General features: G+C 36.2%; 1 protein-coding gene across 1 annotated transcript in view; it reads right to left on the reverse strand.

The window, feature by feature from the left end:
* LOC117913800 (protein BLISTER) overlaps positions 1-15,411 on the reverse strand; it is a 32,776-nt gene extending 17,365 nt beyond the window's left edge. The window contains exons 1-5 of the mRNA XM_034828844.1: positions 14,850-15,411; positions 11,561-12,236; positions 10,771-11,393; positions 9,890-10,009; positions 8,122-8,187 (exon numbers count right to left, since the gene is read on the reverse strand). Coding sequence (XP_034684735.1) covers positions 8,122-8,187; positions 9,890-10,009; positions 10,771-11,393; positions 11,561-12,236; positions 14,850-14,906 — 1,542 coding nt within the window. The 5' untranslated portion in view covers positions 14,907-15,411. The remainder of the gene's footprint in view (positions 1-8,121; positions 8,188-9,889; positions 10,010-10,770; positions 11,394-11,560; positions 12,237-14,849) is intronic.
* Positions 15,412-16,846: the final 1,435 nt, after the last annotated feature.

A 16,846-nucleotide genomic window follows, 5' to 3' on the forward strand; every position in this document is an offset into this window, starting at 1 on the left:
AGGAAGACGAGGCGGCCCCGTCACCCGCCAAGGGGAGCGTAGGCGCCCAGCCCTCACCTTTAGTCTCTCCGCAGCCTGAAAAGTTGCTCCCGCTGGTCATGGGAAGTCGTGCCCCTCCCTCAGACATCCCCCCCCCCCCCCCCCCCCCTCCCATGCCTACGACGTGGTCACAGGCCGACGTAAGGACACCATGGCCCATTCGGGCTTGGCCTGTGCCTTCCCTTTTGGGCCTGGGCTTGGGAAGGCCCAAGCCTCAGCCTCTTTGGGATCTTTTAATCCCCTCGGCCCAGCCCCTTCAGTTGACTTAGGGCATGGAAGCCCCATCTACTCGCCGCGCCAGAGGAAAGGAGCCCCCACTCCTTCTCCAGCCCCTGCTTCATCTCCCGTCTCCGACAGGCACCCTCTGAGGGAAGCGTCACCCCAAATGGATGCGCCGCCGCCTGCAAATGGGTCCTCCCCCCCCCCCCCCCCCCCCAGTGGAGCTCGCAACCCTCAAGGTACGATCCCTCTGCCTCCAATCTCCCCGAGAGGGGAGTCCTCTTCTTCTACTCCTTTCTGGGGTTCGGGGCTTGAGAGGGAAAGGGGTTCTTGCCCTGGTCTACTGGAGCCGACGCTTAGAGAGGCGGAAGTGACGCTGATGAAGGATGGGTCGACAGAGATCCCGAACCCTGATCTGGAAAAAGACGTGGCGAATCAGAGAAACCTATCGGTTGCTCCTCCGTGTGCAGAAGGATGGTCAGAAGGGGAGCTTTCCAAACTTTACCACTTTAGTAAAGTCTTGGGAATGCCCGTCGAAGGGCATGAAGTTGAAATCTTGGCCCTGCTCAAGAAATTGAAGCTGAGAACTAGAAGTAGCACCTTTAACAAGAGAAGGAAAAAGAAAAAAGCTTGTATCACCCGCTTCGAAAGAGAGTTAAAAAGATTGGAATGCTCTGTTAGCTATGGGGGGACATCAAGGATAACCAAAAAATCAGGCCCGAGCTCCAGGGTTTTGATTCCAGTGGATTAATGAGAATCAAAATTCTCTGTTGGAATGTCTATGGGCTTAATGATCTTGAGAAAAGAAAGCTAATCAAGGGAGTGGTGAGGAATCAAAAACCAGATTCGGTTTGCCTCTTAGAGACGAAGGTGAAAGAAATGTCTCTGCAAATGGTAAAAAGCGTGGGTGTAGGAAGATTTCTTAATTGGGCGTCAGTGGACGCTAGGGGAGCGGCAGGAGGCCTCCTTCTCTTCTGGGATAACAGAGTCTTGGAGAATTTGGAGGTTGAAAGCGGAGGGTACTCCATCTCTGTTCGATTTAGAAATTGTGCTGATGGCTTCTCTTGGATTTTCTCTGGAGTGTACGGGCTAGTGATTGGCAACGAAAAAGAAGATTTTTGGGAGGAGCTTGGAGCCATCTGTGGCCTCTGGGATGACCCTTGGTGCGTAGGAGGGGATTTTAACTCTGTAAGATTCCCAGAGGAAAGAAGGAATGCCCCTAGCCCCACAGCTGAAATGAGGAGATTTTCAGAGGTGATAGGGGAGCTAGGGCTAAGGGATTCTCCACTGACCGGAGGTCCCTTCACTTGGATAGGGGGTTTGAACTCTCGAGCTGCCTCTAGGTTAGACCGCTTCCTGATTTCGGATCAATGGGAGGACCACTTTTCCGCCATCACACAATCAGCTCTACCTCGTATGGTCTCCGATCACAGCCCCATAGTCCTAGAAGCTGGAGGTTTCTCTTCAGGAAAAATCCCCTTCCGTTTTGAAAATATGTGGCTGAAAATAGATGGATTCAAAGACCTAGTAAGAAGCTGGTGGAATGGGTATTCTGTAGAAGGCTATAGCAGCCACTACATTGCTGAGAAACTCAAAGCACTTAAGAAGGACCTGAAAATTTGGAACAAGGAGGTGGTAGGCAACATCTCTTCCAATAGAGTAGAGGCCTTCGCCCGCCTGCAGTGTTGGGAAGCCAAGGAGAAGGAGAACCCTCTTAACCTTAAAGATATGAAGGCTAAAAATCTGGCTCTTGAGGACTATAAGAAATGGGCCCTTATGGAAGAAACTTCTTGGAGGCAAAAGTCAAGAGAAATCTGGTTAAGAGAAGGCGACAAAAATACCAAATATTTCCACAAAATGGCCAATGCTAGGGCAAGGAGGAACTTCCTATCTAAAATTAGAGTGAATGGGGTGACTCTCTCTTCCATTGAAGATATAAAAGATAGTGTTTGCAGAACCTACCAGTCCCTCCTCTCAGAATCTGGGGATTGGAGGCCTAGTATCAATGGCCTCAATTTCAAGGAGCTGGGAGAAGGAGTGGCCAGCAGCCTGGAAGTTATGTCCTCTGAGGAAGAAATCTTTGCAGCCCTTAGTACCTGCTGTGAGGACAAAGCCCTAGGCCCGGACGGCTTCACAATGGCTTTTTGGTTGTTTTGTTGGGACGTTGTTAAACCAGAAATTTTGGGTCTCTTCAGGGAGTTTCACCTCCATGGAACCTTCCAGAGAAGCTTAAACTCCACGTTCCTTTTGCTCATTCCCAAAAAGGAGAGGGCTGAAGACCTAAGAGATTTCAGACCAATCAGCCTGGTAGGGAGTGTGTACAAACTGCTAGCCAAAGTCCTAGCAAATAGGTTGAAATCAGTGATGCCCCGGTGATTTCTAATTCTCAGCAAGCTTTCGTCCAAGGGAGACAGATATTGGACGCCGTTCTTATTGCTAACGAAACCCTTGATTCTAGATTGAAAGACAACAAGTCGGGTCTCCTTCTTAAGATGGACATCGAGAAAGCTTTTGACCATGTTAATTGGGACTTTCTCATGGAGGTGATGTCCAAGATGGGATTTGGGCATAGATGGATTAATTGGATGAAATGGTGCTGCTCTACGACAACCTTCTCGATCCTCATCAATGGGAGCCCTTCGGGCTTCTTTCGTAGCTCTAGGGGATTGAGACAGGGGGACCCCCTTTCCCCCTATCTTTTCCTTTTTGCCATGGAAGCCCTTAGCCAACTATTGTCTTGTGCAAGAAACGGGGGCTTTATTTCTGGCTTCAGAGTGGGAGGAAGAGAGGGGCTGATCGTGTCCCATCTCTTGTTTGCCGATGACACCTTGATCTTTTGTGACGCCGAAACAGATCAGCTGCAATATCTTAGTTGGAATTTCATGTAGTTTGAGGCGATTTCAGGATTAAAAGTCAATCTGAGCAAAACTGAGGCCTTTCCAGTGGGGGAAGGCATTCCTATGGAGACCCTCGCCTCGGTTCTGGGATGCAAGATAGGGATTCTTCCTACCACCTATTTGGGTCTCCCCCTTGGAGCCCCCTACAAATCCACCAGGGTATGGGATACAGTGGAAAAAAGATTCAGGAAAAGGTTGTCTCTCTGGAAAAGGCAATACCTCTCCAAAGGTGGCCGTCTTACCTTGTTAAAAAGCACCTTCTCCAGCCTCCCAACCTACTTCCTTTCCCTATTTGTGATCCCTAAGAAGGTGTGTACAAGGCTTGAAAAGATCCAAAGGGATTTCTTATGGGGCGGTGGTGCCTTAGAGAACAAGCCTCACTTAGTAAGTTGGAAGGTTATCTGTGCTGCTAAAAAGGATGGAGGCTTGGGCATTCGCAATCTAGCTATTTTTAACAAGGCCCTTCTTGGGAAGTGGTTGTGGAGATTTGCTAATGAGAATGAGTCCCTATGGAAGCAAATTATCTCTAGTAAGTATGACCTTCAAGATGAGGGATGGTGCTCCAAAGGTGTAAGAGATCGTTATAGGGTGGGGGTTTGGAAGGCCATCAGAAATGGTTAGGAGAGCTTTCGTTCTCACTCCTGCTTCTTTGTAGGGGATGGCACTAGAGTGAAGTTTTGGAAAGACTTGTGGTGTGAAAACCAATCCTTGGAAGAAGCTTTCCCCACCTTGTTTAATCTCTCTGTCAACAAAGATAGCTGGGTTGCTGAGACTTGGGAGGAAGATGGAGTTGGGGGAAGCTGGGCGCCTCGTTTTAATAGACACCTTAATTATTAGGAGGTGGAAGAAGTTGAAAGCTTGTTAAGCAAGCTCCTCCCTATGACCATTAGAAGAGGTGTGAACGATTTGCTCCAGTGGAAAGAGAACAAGAATGGAACCTTTTCAGTTAAATCATTTTATAGCTCTCTCTCAAGGGGCATCAAAACCCCCTTCCCGGCCAGAACTATTTGGACACCTTGGGTCCCAATTAGAGCTAGCTTCTTTGCTTGGGAGGCGGCTTGGAGTAGGCTGCTCACCACTGACCGTCTGAAGAGATTCAGTTGGAGCACTCCCAACAGGTGCTTTTTGTGTAAAAATGAGGAGGAGACCATAGATCACCTTCTTTTGTTTTGTGAAAAGACCAGAATGTTATGGCCTTTGATTCTCTCACTCTTTGGGGTGCAATGGGTGATGCACTCCTCTGTGAAAAAGAACCTCCTGGGTGGCATGGTTCTTTTGTGGGCAAGAAAAGAGAGAAAGCTTGGAGAGCGGCCCCCCTCTGCCTGATGTGGACCATTTGGAAAGAAAGGAATAGGAGGGCCTTCGATGATATTGAAAGGAACGACCAAGATATTAAGTCCATTTTTTTGTACACTTTTGTGAATTGGGCTCGGGTATATATAAAGGAACACACTTTCTCTTTGATAGATTTTGTAGATTGGCTAGCCACCACTTAAGGTTGAGGCTTGTTTGCCCTTTGGTGTTTTGCTTCTTTGTATCTTGGTATACTCCGTGTATACTCTTTCCTTTGCCTTTTGGCCTTTAATGAAATTACTTTACTTATCAAAAAAAATATATTGCTATTACTTTTCCTACCAAATATTATTCCTTTCTTGTAAAAGTTGATCTAAGATTTTGTACCAAGAAGCCTAGGTAAACTCCATAATAGTCATGGTTCAAAGTCGCGTATCAATCACTGGGTCGAAGGGTCTCAAGGCACACCAGTCTCAGCATCTTGGATCAGTATCGGGTGATACACAAAATGTTCTAGTTTAAAAGCTCAAAAAAATTTTAAATGATTGCAAGAATTAATAAAAATAAATAAATACAAATAGATAAACTAAAATATTGATAAAATTATCTTCTATTATATATAAAGTTATTCAAGCAGTGTTAGAAGCATACCTTTAGAATGATTTATAGCAATATTAAAAATTTATAACTTTTTTATTTAATCACTTCATCCTAAATATTTTCTTATTTTCAAAAAATAAGAATGAAAATTATAAAAGGAATTTATTTTTTATAACAAATTTGTTTAAATTAAATATTTTGATATTTATAAAAAAATATTCTCAATTATTAAAAAAATAAAACCATGGATTATCTTTAAAAAAATAAACATCATTTTTCCTATCAAATATATTCTAAATAAAACAATTATAAAAATTCTATTTGAATGAGCATATTTAAAAATAAATATGTTTTTTATACATTTATTCATTAATTTTATTATATATATTTTTTTTCTTTTTTTATTTATTCATTTTATTTGTTATATTAATATTCATTCCCTACTTATTTGATATAAACCCAAATATTTATTATTCACTTGCTATAATCTTAATTTCCATCAAATTTCTATTATCCATTTAAGTAAAAGTGTCCGCCAAATACTCATTATCTAGTTAAAAGACAAATACCCATGATTCAAAACCCAAATTCTTAATCCTATCCAATGCCCATAACCCATATAACGTGTCAAACACCTATTCCCCTTCTCTGTACAATATCCATTTCATCTTTAAATCGACAACTCCCTGTTTCTCTACACAATACCCCTTTATTTGATGTTTGAAGGCTCTAGGCTAGAGATTGAAGACAAAACAACCATACAAAGATGCAAAAGCTCAAAGTTTGAAGGATGAAGATGCAGATAGAGGGTCTAAACTCTCCATACATAGTTCTTTTTTCTGTGGCTTTTGATTTTCTCCTCTTCTCAACCATTTCTACTTGGAAATTACTATTTTTCCCATGACCCTTCACCTGAATAGCTTAGTATCAGCATCATCTCGGAGTTGTCTCAAAGTTTCTATGCAATTCGCACCAAGACCACCGATTTATCTTCATTCAACCAAGACTATTCATAATTCAACCAAATACTAAACTCAAATGTTGGTCCGGTACCAACCATACCCAAGTCGTACTGATCTCTACCAATAGTTTGAACCCCGATAATAAGACCTTAGAAATCAAGTTGCCTAATTTAAAAGGATCTTGTAAACCCTTCGTTGGTATATATATATATTGTAAATCATAAGGCAATGAAATACAAGAGAGATTACCCTTTTGTCAACATCTTATCAAAGCAAGAAGTCTAACACAACCAAGATCCATAGAGCCTTCATTGTTGTTCACTTGTTTTTCTTTCCAAACCAACCTTAATTGTTGGTGAGTTAGTTCCCCATTATAATTTCCTTGAGATTGAAACCATTTTCTCCACAAACTTGAAACTTTGTTGTCATTTCCATAAAGAGTTGTAAACTGGTGAAAATACATTACCGTCTCAAACAGCCCTACCCTTTACTTGTTTTTCAATAGAAGACATTTGGGTAATAAAGGCTCGGTATGTAAAAGATAAACAATTTAATGAGGTAAAATTTGAAATCTGATGATGAATGGTGGGGGTGTCTTTCCATAACCGCTTCATGTGCTAAATGTCTCTTATCTCATATTTCACATCAACTTTCCCTACCATCCAAGATTTTTCAGCCCCAAAATGTTACGATTTTGCACCAATATTCTATTGTTTCAAATGCTCTTGGAACGCTCTAATGAATCAACCAGTGAACATGAGAAATTCCAACAAATTTCCAATGAAGCAACACCAAACTTAAGAGGAAATTTTAAAAGATTCTCCCATTGAAATTCCAACCAACAAGCCTAAGGATCAGCTCAAGGAAAGGGAAAATGTGCTTCCAAGAAACACCTCTAAACTAAAAGTGGATTCAATGAAGGGAAAATCCAGAGCATCCTCTCATATCCCATCATCCAACCTTGAATCAAGTAATGAAAATACTCATTCTAGTGTCAATTGTGATTTGTGTTGGACTCTTGCAGCATTAAGGAAAGGCACTAGAAAATGCACTCAACATCCTATTTCAAATTTTACCTTATAACATCGTTTATCTTCTACATACCAAGCCTTTACTGCCCAAATTCTTCTATTGAAATCCCAAACACAATCCAAGAGGCACTTAAGAGATAAGAATTAGACGAAAGCAATTAATGAGGAGATGCAAGCCCAAGGAATTTACTCAAGCTTCCCAAAGGGAAGAAAAATGAGAGGTTATAAGTGGATTTTCACCCAAATTCAATAGAAGAATTTGGGTAATAAAGGCTTGGTATGCAGAAGATAAACGATAGGCTATAAGTTAGGTTGGGATTCACCCAAATTTATGGCAGTGACTACGAAGAGACCTTTGCACCTGAGGCAAAAAATAAACACTATTCGTATATTATTGACTTTAGCTGCTATAATATTGATCGACCCTTGCAGCAATTTGATGTGAAAAATGATTTCTTACATGGAAACTTAGAAGAAGAGGAATACATGGATACCCACCTGGGTTTGGTGACAAGGTTATGAAGAACAAAGTTTGCAAACTTAAGATATCTCTTTATAGAGTTAAACAGAGGTAATTGTGTACTTTGAGTTAGATTCCAATTATAAATTCCAAAATCTGAATTAATACAATACTTGGTAATCTATGTTAAAATTACCAAGCTATTTTCTCACACATGCACACGAACACACACAGATACAAACACAAATAGAAACCTATTCTATATAATAACAGTTCACCCATCTTTTCCAGGTTTCTAAGCTGACTGGCTGGAAGTACGTCCCAAAGGTGTCGTTCAACATGGCTGGGTCAGCTAGATCCCACCCATCCTACACAATCAATTAAAGGCATTGAGCCTTCCTCTATATGCATGCCAACCCATAAGACTAGATTCGTAAGGAAGGAATACTTTAGCCCTTGAATCTTATCAAATCAATTCATAGAAGAAGGAATTGAGCCTTCTTCTATGTACATACTTATGTCTTATCTACAATTAATCTTATTGATAAGTTTCAAACTAGAACAATCATAAATACATAAATAGACATACCATATAGTCACACAAGATGTATGATACTCACCAATTGGGCTTTGATCTCCTCTTGTAATTTCTCCATGTCAGATTTTAGTTGATTGACAACACTTCCCTAGGGAGAGAACAAGAAGTATTAGAACTAAAAAATTAAAAATAGGTACACCAACAAGATAACCAAAGGACATAAAAAATTGCTATCAGTCTTATGTGAATTAATGAAGGAAAATCGTTTTTCTGCCTCTATGGAGAAGAAAGGAAAGCACAATTTCTCCCACCAAAACAAATTAACCTAAGCTCAATCCTTTAAGTAAGGATCAATTCAGGTTGACTAACTTTGTGATTGGATTGGATCAAGCCTGGGGCAACATGCCTTGTTCCTTAGGTTACGCTTGGGTAATTGCTTACTTGACCCAACTCATGTGGGATGAGGGGATGAAGTCCTAGCTATGAATAGGACAACAATAATCAAGTTCTTGTAAAATTTAGTTTGTAAAACAATTTAGTCAATTTAGGTTTTAAGTTCCTAGGGCCTCAAACAGAGGGGTTGAAGACCTAAGGTGCATGAGGCCCCTTGCCAAATTACTGGGCTCTGCATACTAGCTTAATTTAAAAATAAATAAATAAATAATAAAAAGCTAAACATTCGTTGATATCAATTTTAGATATAAGAGAGATAAATAAAATCCTTCCAAAATACAAATGATGATCAAAAGAAAGCCTAAGAAGAGCACCAAAAGAACTACACCGAACAGTATGATACAAGAACATACCCAAAATATGCAACAATGTATAACTCAAAGGGGTAAAAAATCCCCTACAAGAGAAACCACCTGCTTGGCTCCATGTTTAGCTAAACGATTAGCAATCTTGTTAGCTGAACAAGGGAACCAAAAGAAGGAGCAGCCCAAGCTGCTAGTCAAATCTAGGGTTTGACTAAGCCATATGTTGTATTTCTAAGGCCCTTTTGTGCACTAACTTTTTTAAGCTGCCAACTTTCCTACAAGCTTAAGTTGTTAGGATATGAGCTTATATATATATATATATATATCAGAAGGATGGTTCAATGAATCAAAATATGGTCATACAAAAGCAGCCAATCACATGCCACTCTTTTAAAGTTCTCAGGACTAGAGAATTAACTGCACGGAAGAAAATATTATTAAAAAAAAAAAAAAAAGGCTACAAGAAGTCCTTTGCCCAACAAGAGTCAAGAAGAAAAGGAAAGCCAAGAGAACTACCAACAACAGTACAGAAGAAAAGGAAGTAAGAAGAAATTGAAAAGCTAGTACAATTTTGCAAGGATGTACTGAAGATCCTTTGAAGGGGTGTAATGCCTAAATCAATCTCTTAAGGATTCCCTTATTTATAATCTATACCAATAGTCTCAATGGTTGCTTCAAGATGGTTTTTAAAGCTGGTTTTATATCCCCTTGTCGTTTCCTATCAAAAAAAAAAAGTGTTTGTGTTCTAAGTAGTTAGAATGTGGTTGTAGGTATTGGTTGTATCACTTTTTGCTTTTCAGGTCCCTTTGTTTACTTCTAATGCATCAGGTGTACACCCCTTTTTCTTAATTGGCGCTTTTAGGTACAGGCACTTTTGTTTTCATTGATAGCATGAGCAATCAATGATCCAAAAGATTAATTTTATTACTCTGTTTTTCTTTTCTCTCTTTTGGGTATAACTTGTATGCTTCCCAGGAACGGGGATCACCCCCTTTTTGGCTCCTTTAATTCTATCTTGTATCTATTCCCATCAAAAAAAAAATTATGCAACTATTGTTTGGCCATCAAAATATATATATATAATCAACTAACCTGTTGGTTGTAACTATCTGTAAGAGAAGAATTTTCAGCAGCTAATGACTCTGCTAAAGCTCGTGAAGCCTCAAGGGCTCGTTGCAAAGAGAACTTCTCTTGAGTCAAATCTTCAATATGCTGCATGAGAAGAAAAACAGTATAAAGTAAAAGAAAAACCTCCAAGGTATCAACATCAGAAACCAAAGAAAACAAAAAATAAAAAAATAAAACAAAAACAAAAACAAAACCAGAACTAAAAAAAGGAAAAAAAAACATAATATGCCTATAAAATTTTCAATTTTCAAATTGCCATATAAATTTAGCAATATAACCAAGACCCTATTTAATTGTTTCTTGTACATTCAGTAGAGCATCTAGTTCAAAATAGCCAAACTAAATTAGCTATGAATATTCATGACAATACTAAAAAACTTATCAAATAAAATAATCAAAATCAAATTTAATTACCTTCAACTCCGTCCCTCCCCCCTCCTCTAAAAAGACCCAAGGGTTTGGAGTTTTATTTCTTGAATGGAGGTCCTCTATTAGATACATGTGTCCAATGGCATAGAAAGGTCCAACAAACACTTCAATACTTTAAAATGATTGACTCCAAATTTTGAAAATAGCTTTCATTTTTCAAAGCTATTTTTTTTTTTTTTTTTTTTTTTTTGATAAGACTTGTTTTTCAAGCTAAATCAAATGGCATACAAATTACCATGCACCTTGTAGCACAATGGCCTTTGATAACATTTCCAATGATCCAATATGAGGTCAGAAGTTCAAGTCACATACGCATGTGCACAGCAATACAAATGAAACAAAATATGAGACGAATGGAAAAAGAGACAAACAGAAGCAAGGTGTAACTGAAATGAAATAGCAGAAAATATAAGAACCTGTTCCAAAGCAGCAAAATCTTCATTCTGTTTTTGGGAATGAAATTCGAATTTCCTCTCCAGGCTGTTTTGATCAAGGCCATGCCTCAACATCTCAACCCTATTACCGACAGAAACTGAAGAGTTTATGGAATGGTCAAATGGACTAGGACCATTAGAATTTCCGGCTTTTGAGAAAGGTTCAAAATTTTCAGACTCAGCAAGCGACTTTGTAGATGCAGATGATCCCAGAACATCCATGCTGTTAACTTTTGAACTACTAGAAAAAAAAGGCTCAGCCTTTCCTGGTTCAGTAAGTGGAAGATGCGATGCAGAAGGAACTCTAGGCATGTTAATAGAATCAAGAAAAGATGGGCGGGACCTCCTAGCGTTTGTTTCAGGTGTCACTGAATATAGAGGTAAATGATTGGAGGAACCTCGAACATCAAAAGCAAAACTCGTAGAGGAAGATTCAGATGCCAGTGGAGATGCCCCATGTGTACTAGGTAAATAACCAAAAGAGCTACTATGCTTTTTATCCTCCTTATTAGAAAGCATATGAACATTAAAATCAACACTGCCGGGCACATCTTGCCCAACTCCAAAAGCAGACTGTTTTGCAGTTGTGATAGGGTGAACAGAATCTACCATAAAAGCACAAAAGAGAAAATAGTGATCAGTTTTTGCAAAAAAGGAAATACGAAGACCAAAAACAGAACACTAAAAACAAAAACTTTTGGTTATATAAATGAAAACATTAAAGTAATCTAAATTCAAAAATGAGTAGTAATTTCATATAACGAGGATGTACCTGCACTAGACTTCATGTTAGCGTAGCCATAGTTATTCGGTAGTATGGCATTCCCAGAATTCTCAGATGAGGCATTTGCAAGTGGAACCTGAGAAATGCCAGGATCTATGACTGTAAAACTTTTTAAATAACTTTTGTGGTCTTTTTGTTGGGTTTCCTCCATCCTATGAAAATTAGATTGACTAGAACTGCTATCAGTGTCCCGAATTGCTTGTGGAAAAGCAATAGACTGGTCAGATACAATCTCATATGCGCTTCCTTCAGCTCCAGCATGAATACCACCATCATCATTTTTCTCTTTTGCCAGTTGGCCTACTAATCCAAGAAACCCAGAAGCATCATACCTATTAAATCCTTGGTCATTGACTTGTGTCTGCACTGAATCTGCAGAAAATGCTTTGTAATCTTTTGTAGAAAAAGGAGGTTTAGCATAAATGTCTGATGAACATGGCTCACTGTTCTGGAAAATCTCAATTTTCTTGTTATCATTGTTAATAACTTTGGTGACAGCTTCACCAACTCCATCAGAAATCCCTGCTCCATCTGAATCCATAACTCGTACTTGTTCATTTTCTAAAGGTTGTACATATAGGCTAACATCAGCACTCTGAAGTTGGCTAATGGATGCAACCTTTTTGGCTCGGTCTGCTGCTTTTTTCTTACGGAACTCCTCAAGCTGCAAGAGAAATGAAAAAGCACCTCAAATGAAGCTTGACAATCACACAAATTGGAAAATAAAGGAAAAGAAAAGCCACATATAAGTGATATTTTCAGATATTTGGCTGAGAGAAAAACAATTGAAAAATGAAAAAAAAAAAATTGAAAATAAAAGTTTAAAAAGACAAAAACACTGAACTGCAAAAAAGATCGATTCATCTATTGTAAGTATCTTGAGTAAATGCAAAAAAAATATACCCATAATGTAAAGCAACTACAGCTTCTATTTGAGAAGGAAAACTAAAATCACTTGGAGCGCACATGAGAGAAATACCATGCAATACACAGCATGAACCTCATTGATTTGGGAAGTTACTAACTTACAATGTAATAATTAACAAGATTTATCATAATGTCACTTAAGTTATGAGGCATTTAAATGGTATTACATTTTAGTCATTTAAGTCCTCAGCCATATGTATTCATATTTTTTTTTCCTAGGAAAGGCACCTTAATGCAATCATCTTGTTCTGAGCAGATCATTTCCAGAAAAGGTTAGAAGGATACATTAGGTTAGATAAATAAATCCAGTTACTCATCTTTATCAATCATTGGCCAATACAACCTTTCTTACATTGTTGCAATTCTTATTATTGTTTTGACAACCTAAATGCTATTATGCTACTACATCTCATGCTTCTTATCAGAATCACAAGGATGATTCCTGGTCTTGTTTGAGTGGGTCTGACCATGTGTATGAGCAGTTACAACCAGGTCTAAGATGGCAGTTGAACAATTTGGGTTGGGTCATAGTCCTCTACTTAAATAGTTGATGGACCCTCATGAACTAGATGTATGTTATCCAGATTAGGAGAATATCCATTTCTTACAGTACTTAGGCGATAAGAGAGGTCTGTTTTTAAGGAAATTCAGCTAAAATTTCATGAGTTGGTAATTCATAGTTCAAAAGGTACTTTGGATACTAAAAGTAGTCTTTTATGTTCAGAAACATGCATACTAACCGAGCCATGGAATGCTTAGAATTTTATATTAAGGAAAAAAGAAAAAAAAAAAAAAAACCCTATGATCATGTTTGGTTGGTTGGATATAGCATGGAATAGGATAAGAGAGAGGTTAACATATTATGTTCGGTTGATAATGTGATAGGATAAGTTATCCTACCACTTATCTAATCCTATGTTCAACCAAATATGGGATAAAATATATAGTGAAATATATTATTCACTCTTTGGAATATGTCCATGGATCAAAAACCTATATTTTTAATCTATTATTTTATTTTTTATATTTACTTGTTTTGAAAAATAAAATAAAAAATTATTAAAAAATTAAATTTTTATTAAAAATAAGAACTAAAAAAATATTTATAAAATATATTGGAAGATAATACTAACATATGTATTATTTGATATGTATATAAATTATTTTATATATTTAATAACATAATATAAATTTTTTATTTATAAATTTTAAATGTTTTAATCATGAATATTGTTAATAAATAAATAAAAAAACCTATTTACTAAATTTTAAATTATTGAACAATTTCTAACACCAAACATGAGAAAATATTGATACTTTTTTAATAGTAAATATTAGAATGCAATAAAATTTTTGTTTTAAATAAATATCAAACATTGAAAAATAATATATATTTCATTTTATTTTTTATTTATTTACAAATTAAATATTAACATAACATATCTCATTGCATGTAATATCTTAAGATGTCATATCCATTGAATATAATATCCAAATATATCATACCCTATTAGGAATAATATCCAGGGATATTCATATCTTATCCAATGGGATATGATACAATAAAATATACATATCTTATCATATCTCATCAACTAAACAAAACCGTGTTTTAACGCATAAATAAGAAAAAAATCTAAATTCTTTAGAAGAAAAAATAATAATAATTTTGAATTTTAACATAAGCTGGAGTATCTTCATCCCTCGTTATTTTCAATATCTTCCTTCCAGGGAGTTAACTCAACGTAACTCAAGGTAGTTAACATGAACCACCTCACGCCATTTCTTTCAATCCACTCCATCTAAAGTGATACTTCAAATTCATAACAATGCAGTTGCCAACATCTAAATGCAATACAATGTCTATTCTTGTTATTTCCTTACATTCCTTTATTTTTCATTGGTATTCATTGGTTGTGATGACACTTCCTCTACATGATTCTTCTTTGGCCAATCCGTCATTGGGGATAAAAGAATTAGGCCCCTTTGTCATGATCATAGATGTGCAGGTACCAGTATGAGAAAGGTTCACAAAAACATTCTAAGTTCTCCCTGATACTCCTATAATAAACTTTACCCAATTACTAAAACCCACAGAAACTCCATGTTCACACAATTGTGTAATAAACTTCATACTGAGAGTAATTGGTTTCCGGAATGAGTAAATGCACATCATCACAAACCCATTGCTGAAAAGAAATAATTTTACTTTGAACAATCCAGCCCTTGCCGAACCATGTGGCTACTTTTCATGTGAATTCAAATACCAACACTTGATCAATTAAAATTGAATAAAAAATAACAATCCCATTTCAACATTCACCCAAAACCAATTAAAAAGAAATCATACCCGTCGCTTTCCAGCTTCCAAATGCTCCTGTTTCCGCAACACCTGAGCTGAAGCCATTTAAGCAACGCAAAACGAACTCCACGGACCCAAATCTCGAAAAATCAACACTGAATTCCCATCCCCACACCCAAATCTTCCTCAAAATTGCACCACCAAACCCTAACCAACCAACAAAAAGAACTCCGCCAATTCCCAAGCACCACCAACAGAACCCTAGAAACAAACCCTAGGAACCGCAATATGATTCAGATCAATAGGTTTGGACACAAAAACTGAGAAAGAATTCCGCAAACAATGAATTAAAAAGGTGCCGTTCAACTGTAAAAAGAAAAGAAGAATGACTTGAAATTTAGGAAAGAATTATAGGAATTTTAAAGAATAGAAAAACCCTAGATCCCAGACAATGGTATCCGATCGGATCGGAGAGAAGAGAGCTGCCGAAATTTTTGTTGGAAACAGATCTGTGGGCGTGCGTTTTGCGTGTTTGCCTCTCTCTTCTCTGTATCCTTTTTTTTGTTTTTCATATTTATTACGTTTGCGGGCATTTGAATTGGATGATATTGTTACCCGAGGGTGGAGTTGGAGAGGAGCGTGTTGCCTCCGGGAGCCAACACGTTATGTCCAGTTCGGTGGCTAAATTGGTTACGGTTGGTACCCACCCCTTCCTCCTCTTCCCCCATTTTCTTTTCCTAATCCCCAAGTTTAAATGACATAATAAAGTTAATTTAAATTATTAAGTATATTAAGCATATTTAATAAAATAGCTTAATATCATAACTTAAATTTAAAAATAATTTTAAATATTAGTCAAAAGAGAGTTTAGTAAATCAACTTAATTAACTTAATTTGACTTAGTAACTTAATTCAAGTCATTAAATAAATTAGATATATTTATTAAAATAACTTAATATCACAATTTAAAATTAAAAATAATTTTAAGTATTAAGTTAAAATAATTAACTTATTATTAATCTCAAATCCTTTTTATGTGAATTGTCCTTAGAAAATATTTAAGAATTATGATTTTTCATCCAAAACTCATTTTTTATAATCAATATTTTACAATTATCATATATATTTACAAGACTTTAAACATAGATGTTTTATAAATAATTTATTGATTAAAATTAACTAAAATAAATATGAGTTAAAATCAACTAGGACGACTATTAACAAAAATTAACGAGGATAAATATGTCAATTTAATTGTTTAAAATAAATTTTAAATTAATTTTACCAAACAAGTAAAAAATAAGTAATAAATTTTAAGTTAACAAATTAAAAACAATTTAACTTAAAGTTAATTTAAGTCATTAAATAACAACTATTAAGTTTTATCAAACACCCACAAAATAGTTAATTTAATTTTAATCCCAATTTTTTTTTTCTTATTTGCCTACATCTAATGAGAATATATTTAATAGTCATAACCCCAAATCCATAACTCATTTTTTCTATTAAATATTTTAATATTATATTACAAATCTATAATACTTTTTAAGCATAGATGTAAACAAATGTATTGCTTAAGATTAATAAATAAAAATATTAGTTACAATTTTTAATAGTAAACATTAACTACAACTAATGGAGTAGATATGACAATTCAATAATTTAAAAATAAATTATAAATTAAATTTATCAAACAACCTTAATATTTAAAGTAAAAAATATAAGTAATAAGTTTTAAGTTAACTTAAGAACAATTTAACTTAAAGTCAATTTAAGTCATTAAGTAATACAAATTAAGAGGGTGTTTGTTTTTCTAATTTAATTTTTTTTATGACTTATTATAAATTTTTTGTTAAATAGAAAAGGCCAAAATATTTTACTTTTTCTAAATGAAAAAAAGTAACATATTGATTTTTTTTTTTACTATTTATTACTTAATAGAAATAAAATATTACAAAAATAAATAACTTAATACTTAACACTATTAAGCATTAAAGTTCTATTTAGAGTTAAGTATAAAAATAAACACCACCTAAGTTTTATTA

Source organism: Vitis riparia, chromosome 5 (assembly GCF_004353265.1).
Source record: "Vitis riparia cultivar Riparia Gloire de Montpellier isolate 1030 chromosome 5, EGFV_Vit.rip_1.0, whole genome shotgun sequence".
Taxonomy (NCBI): Eukaryota; Viridiplantae; Streptophyta; class Magnoliopsida; order Vitales; family Vitaceae; genus Vitis; species Vitis riparia.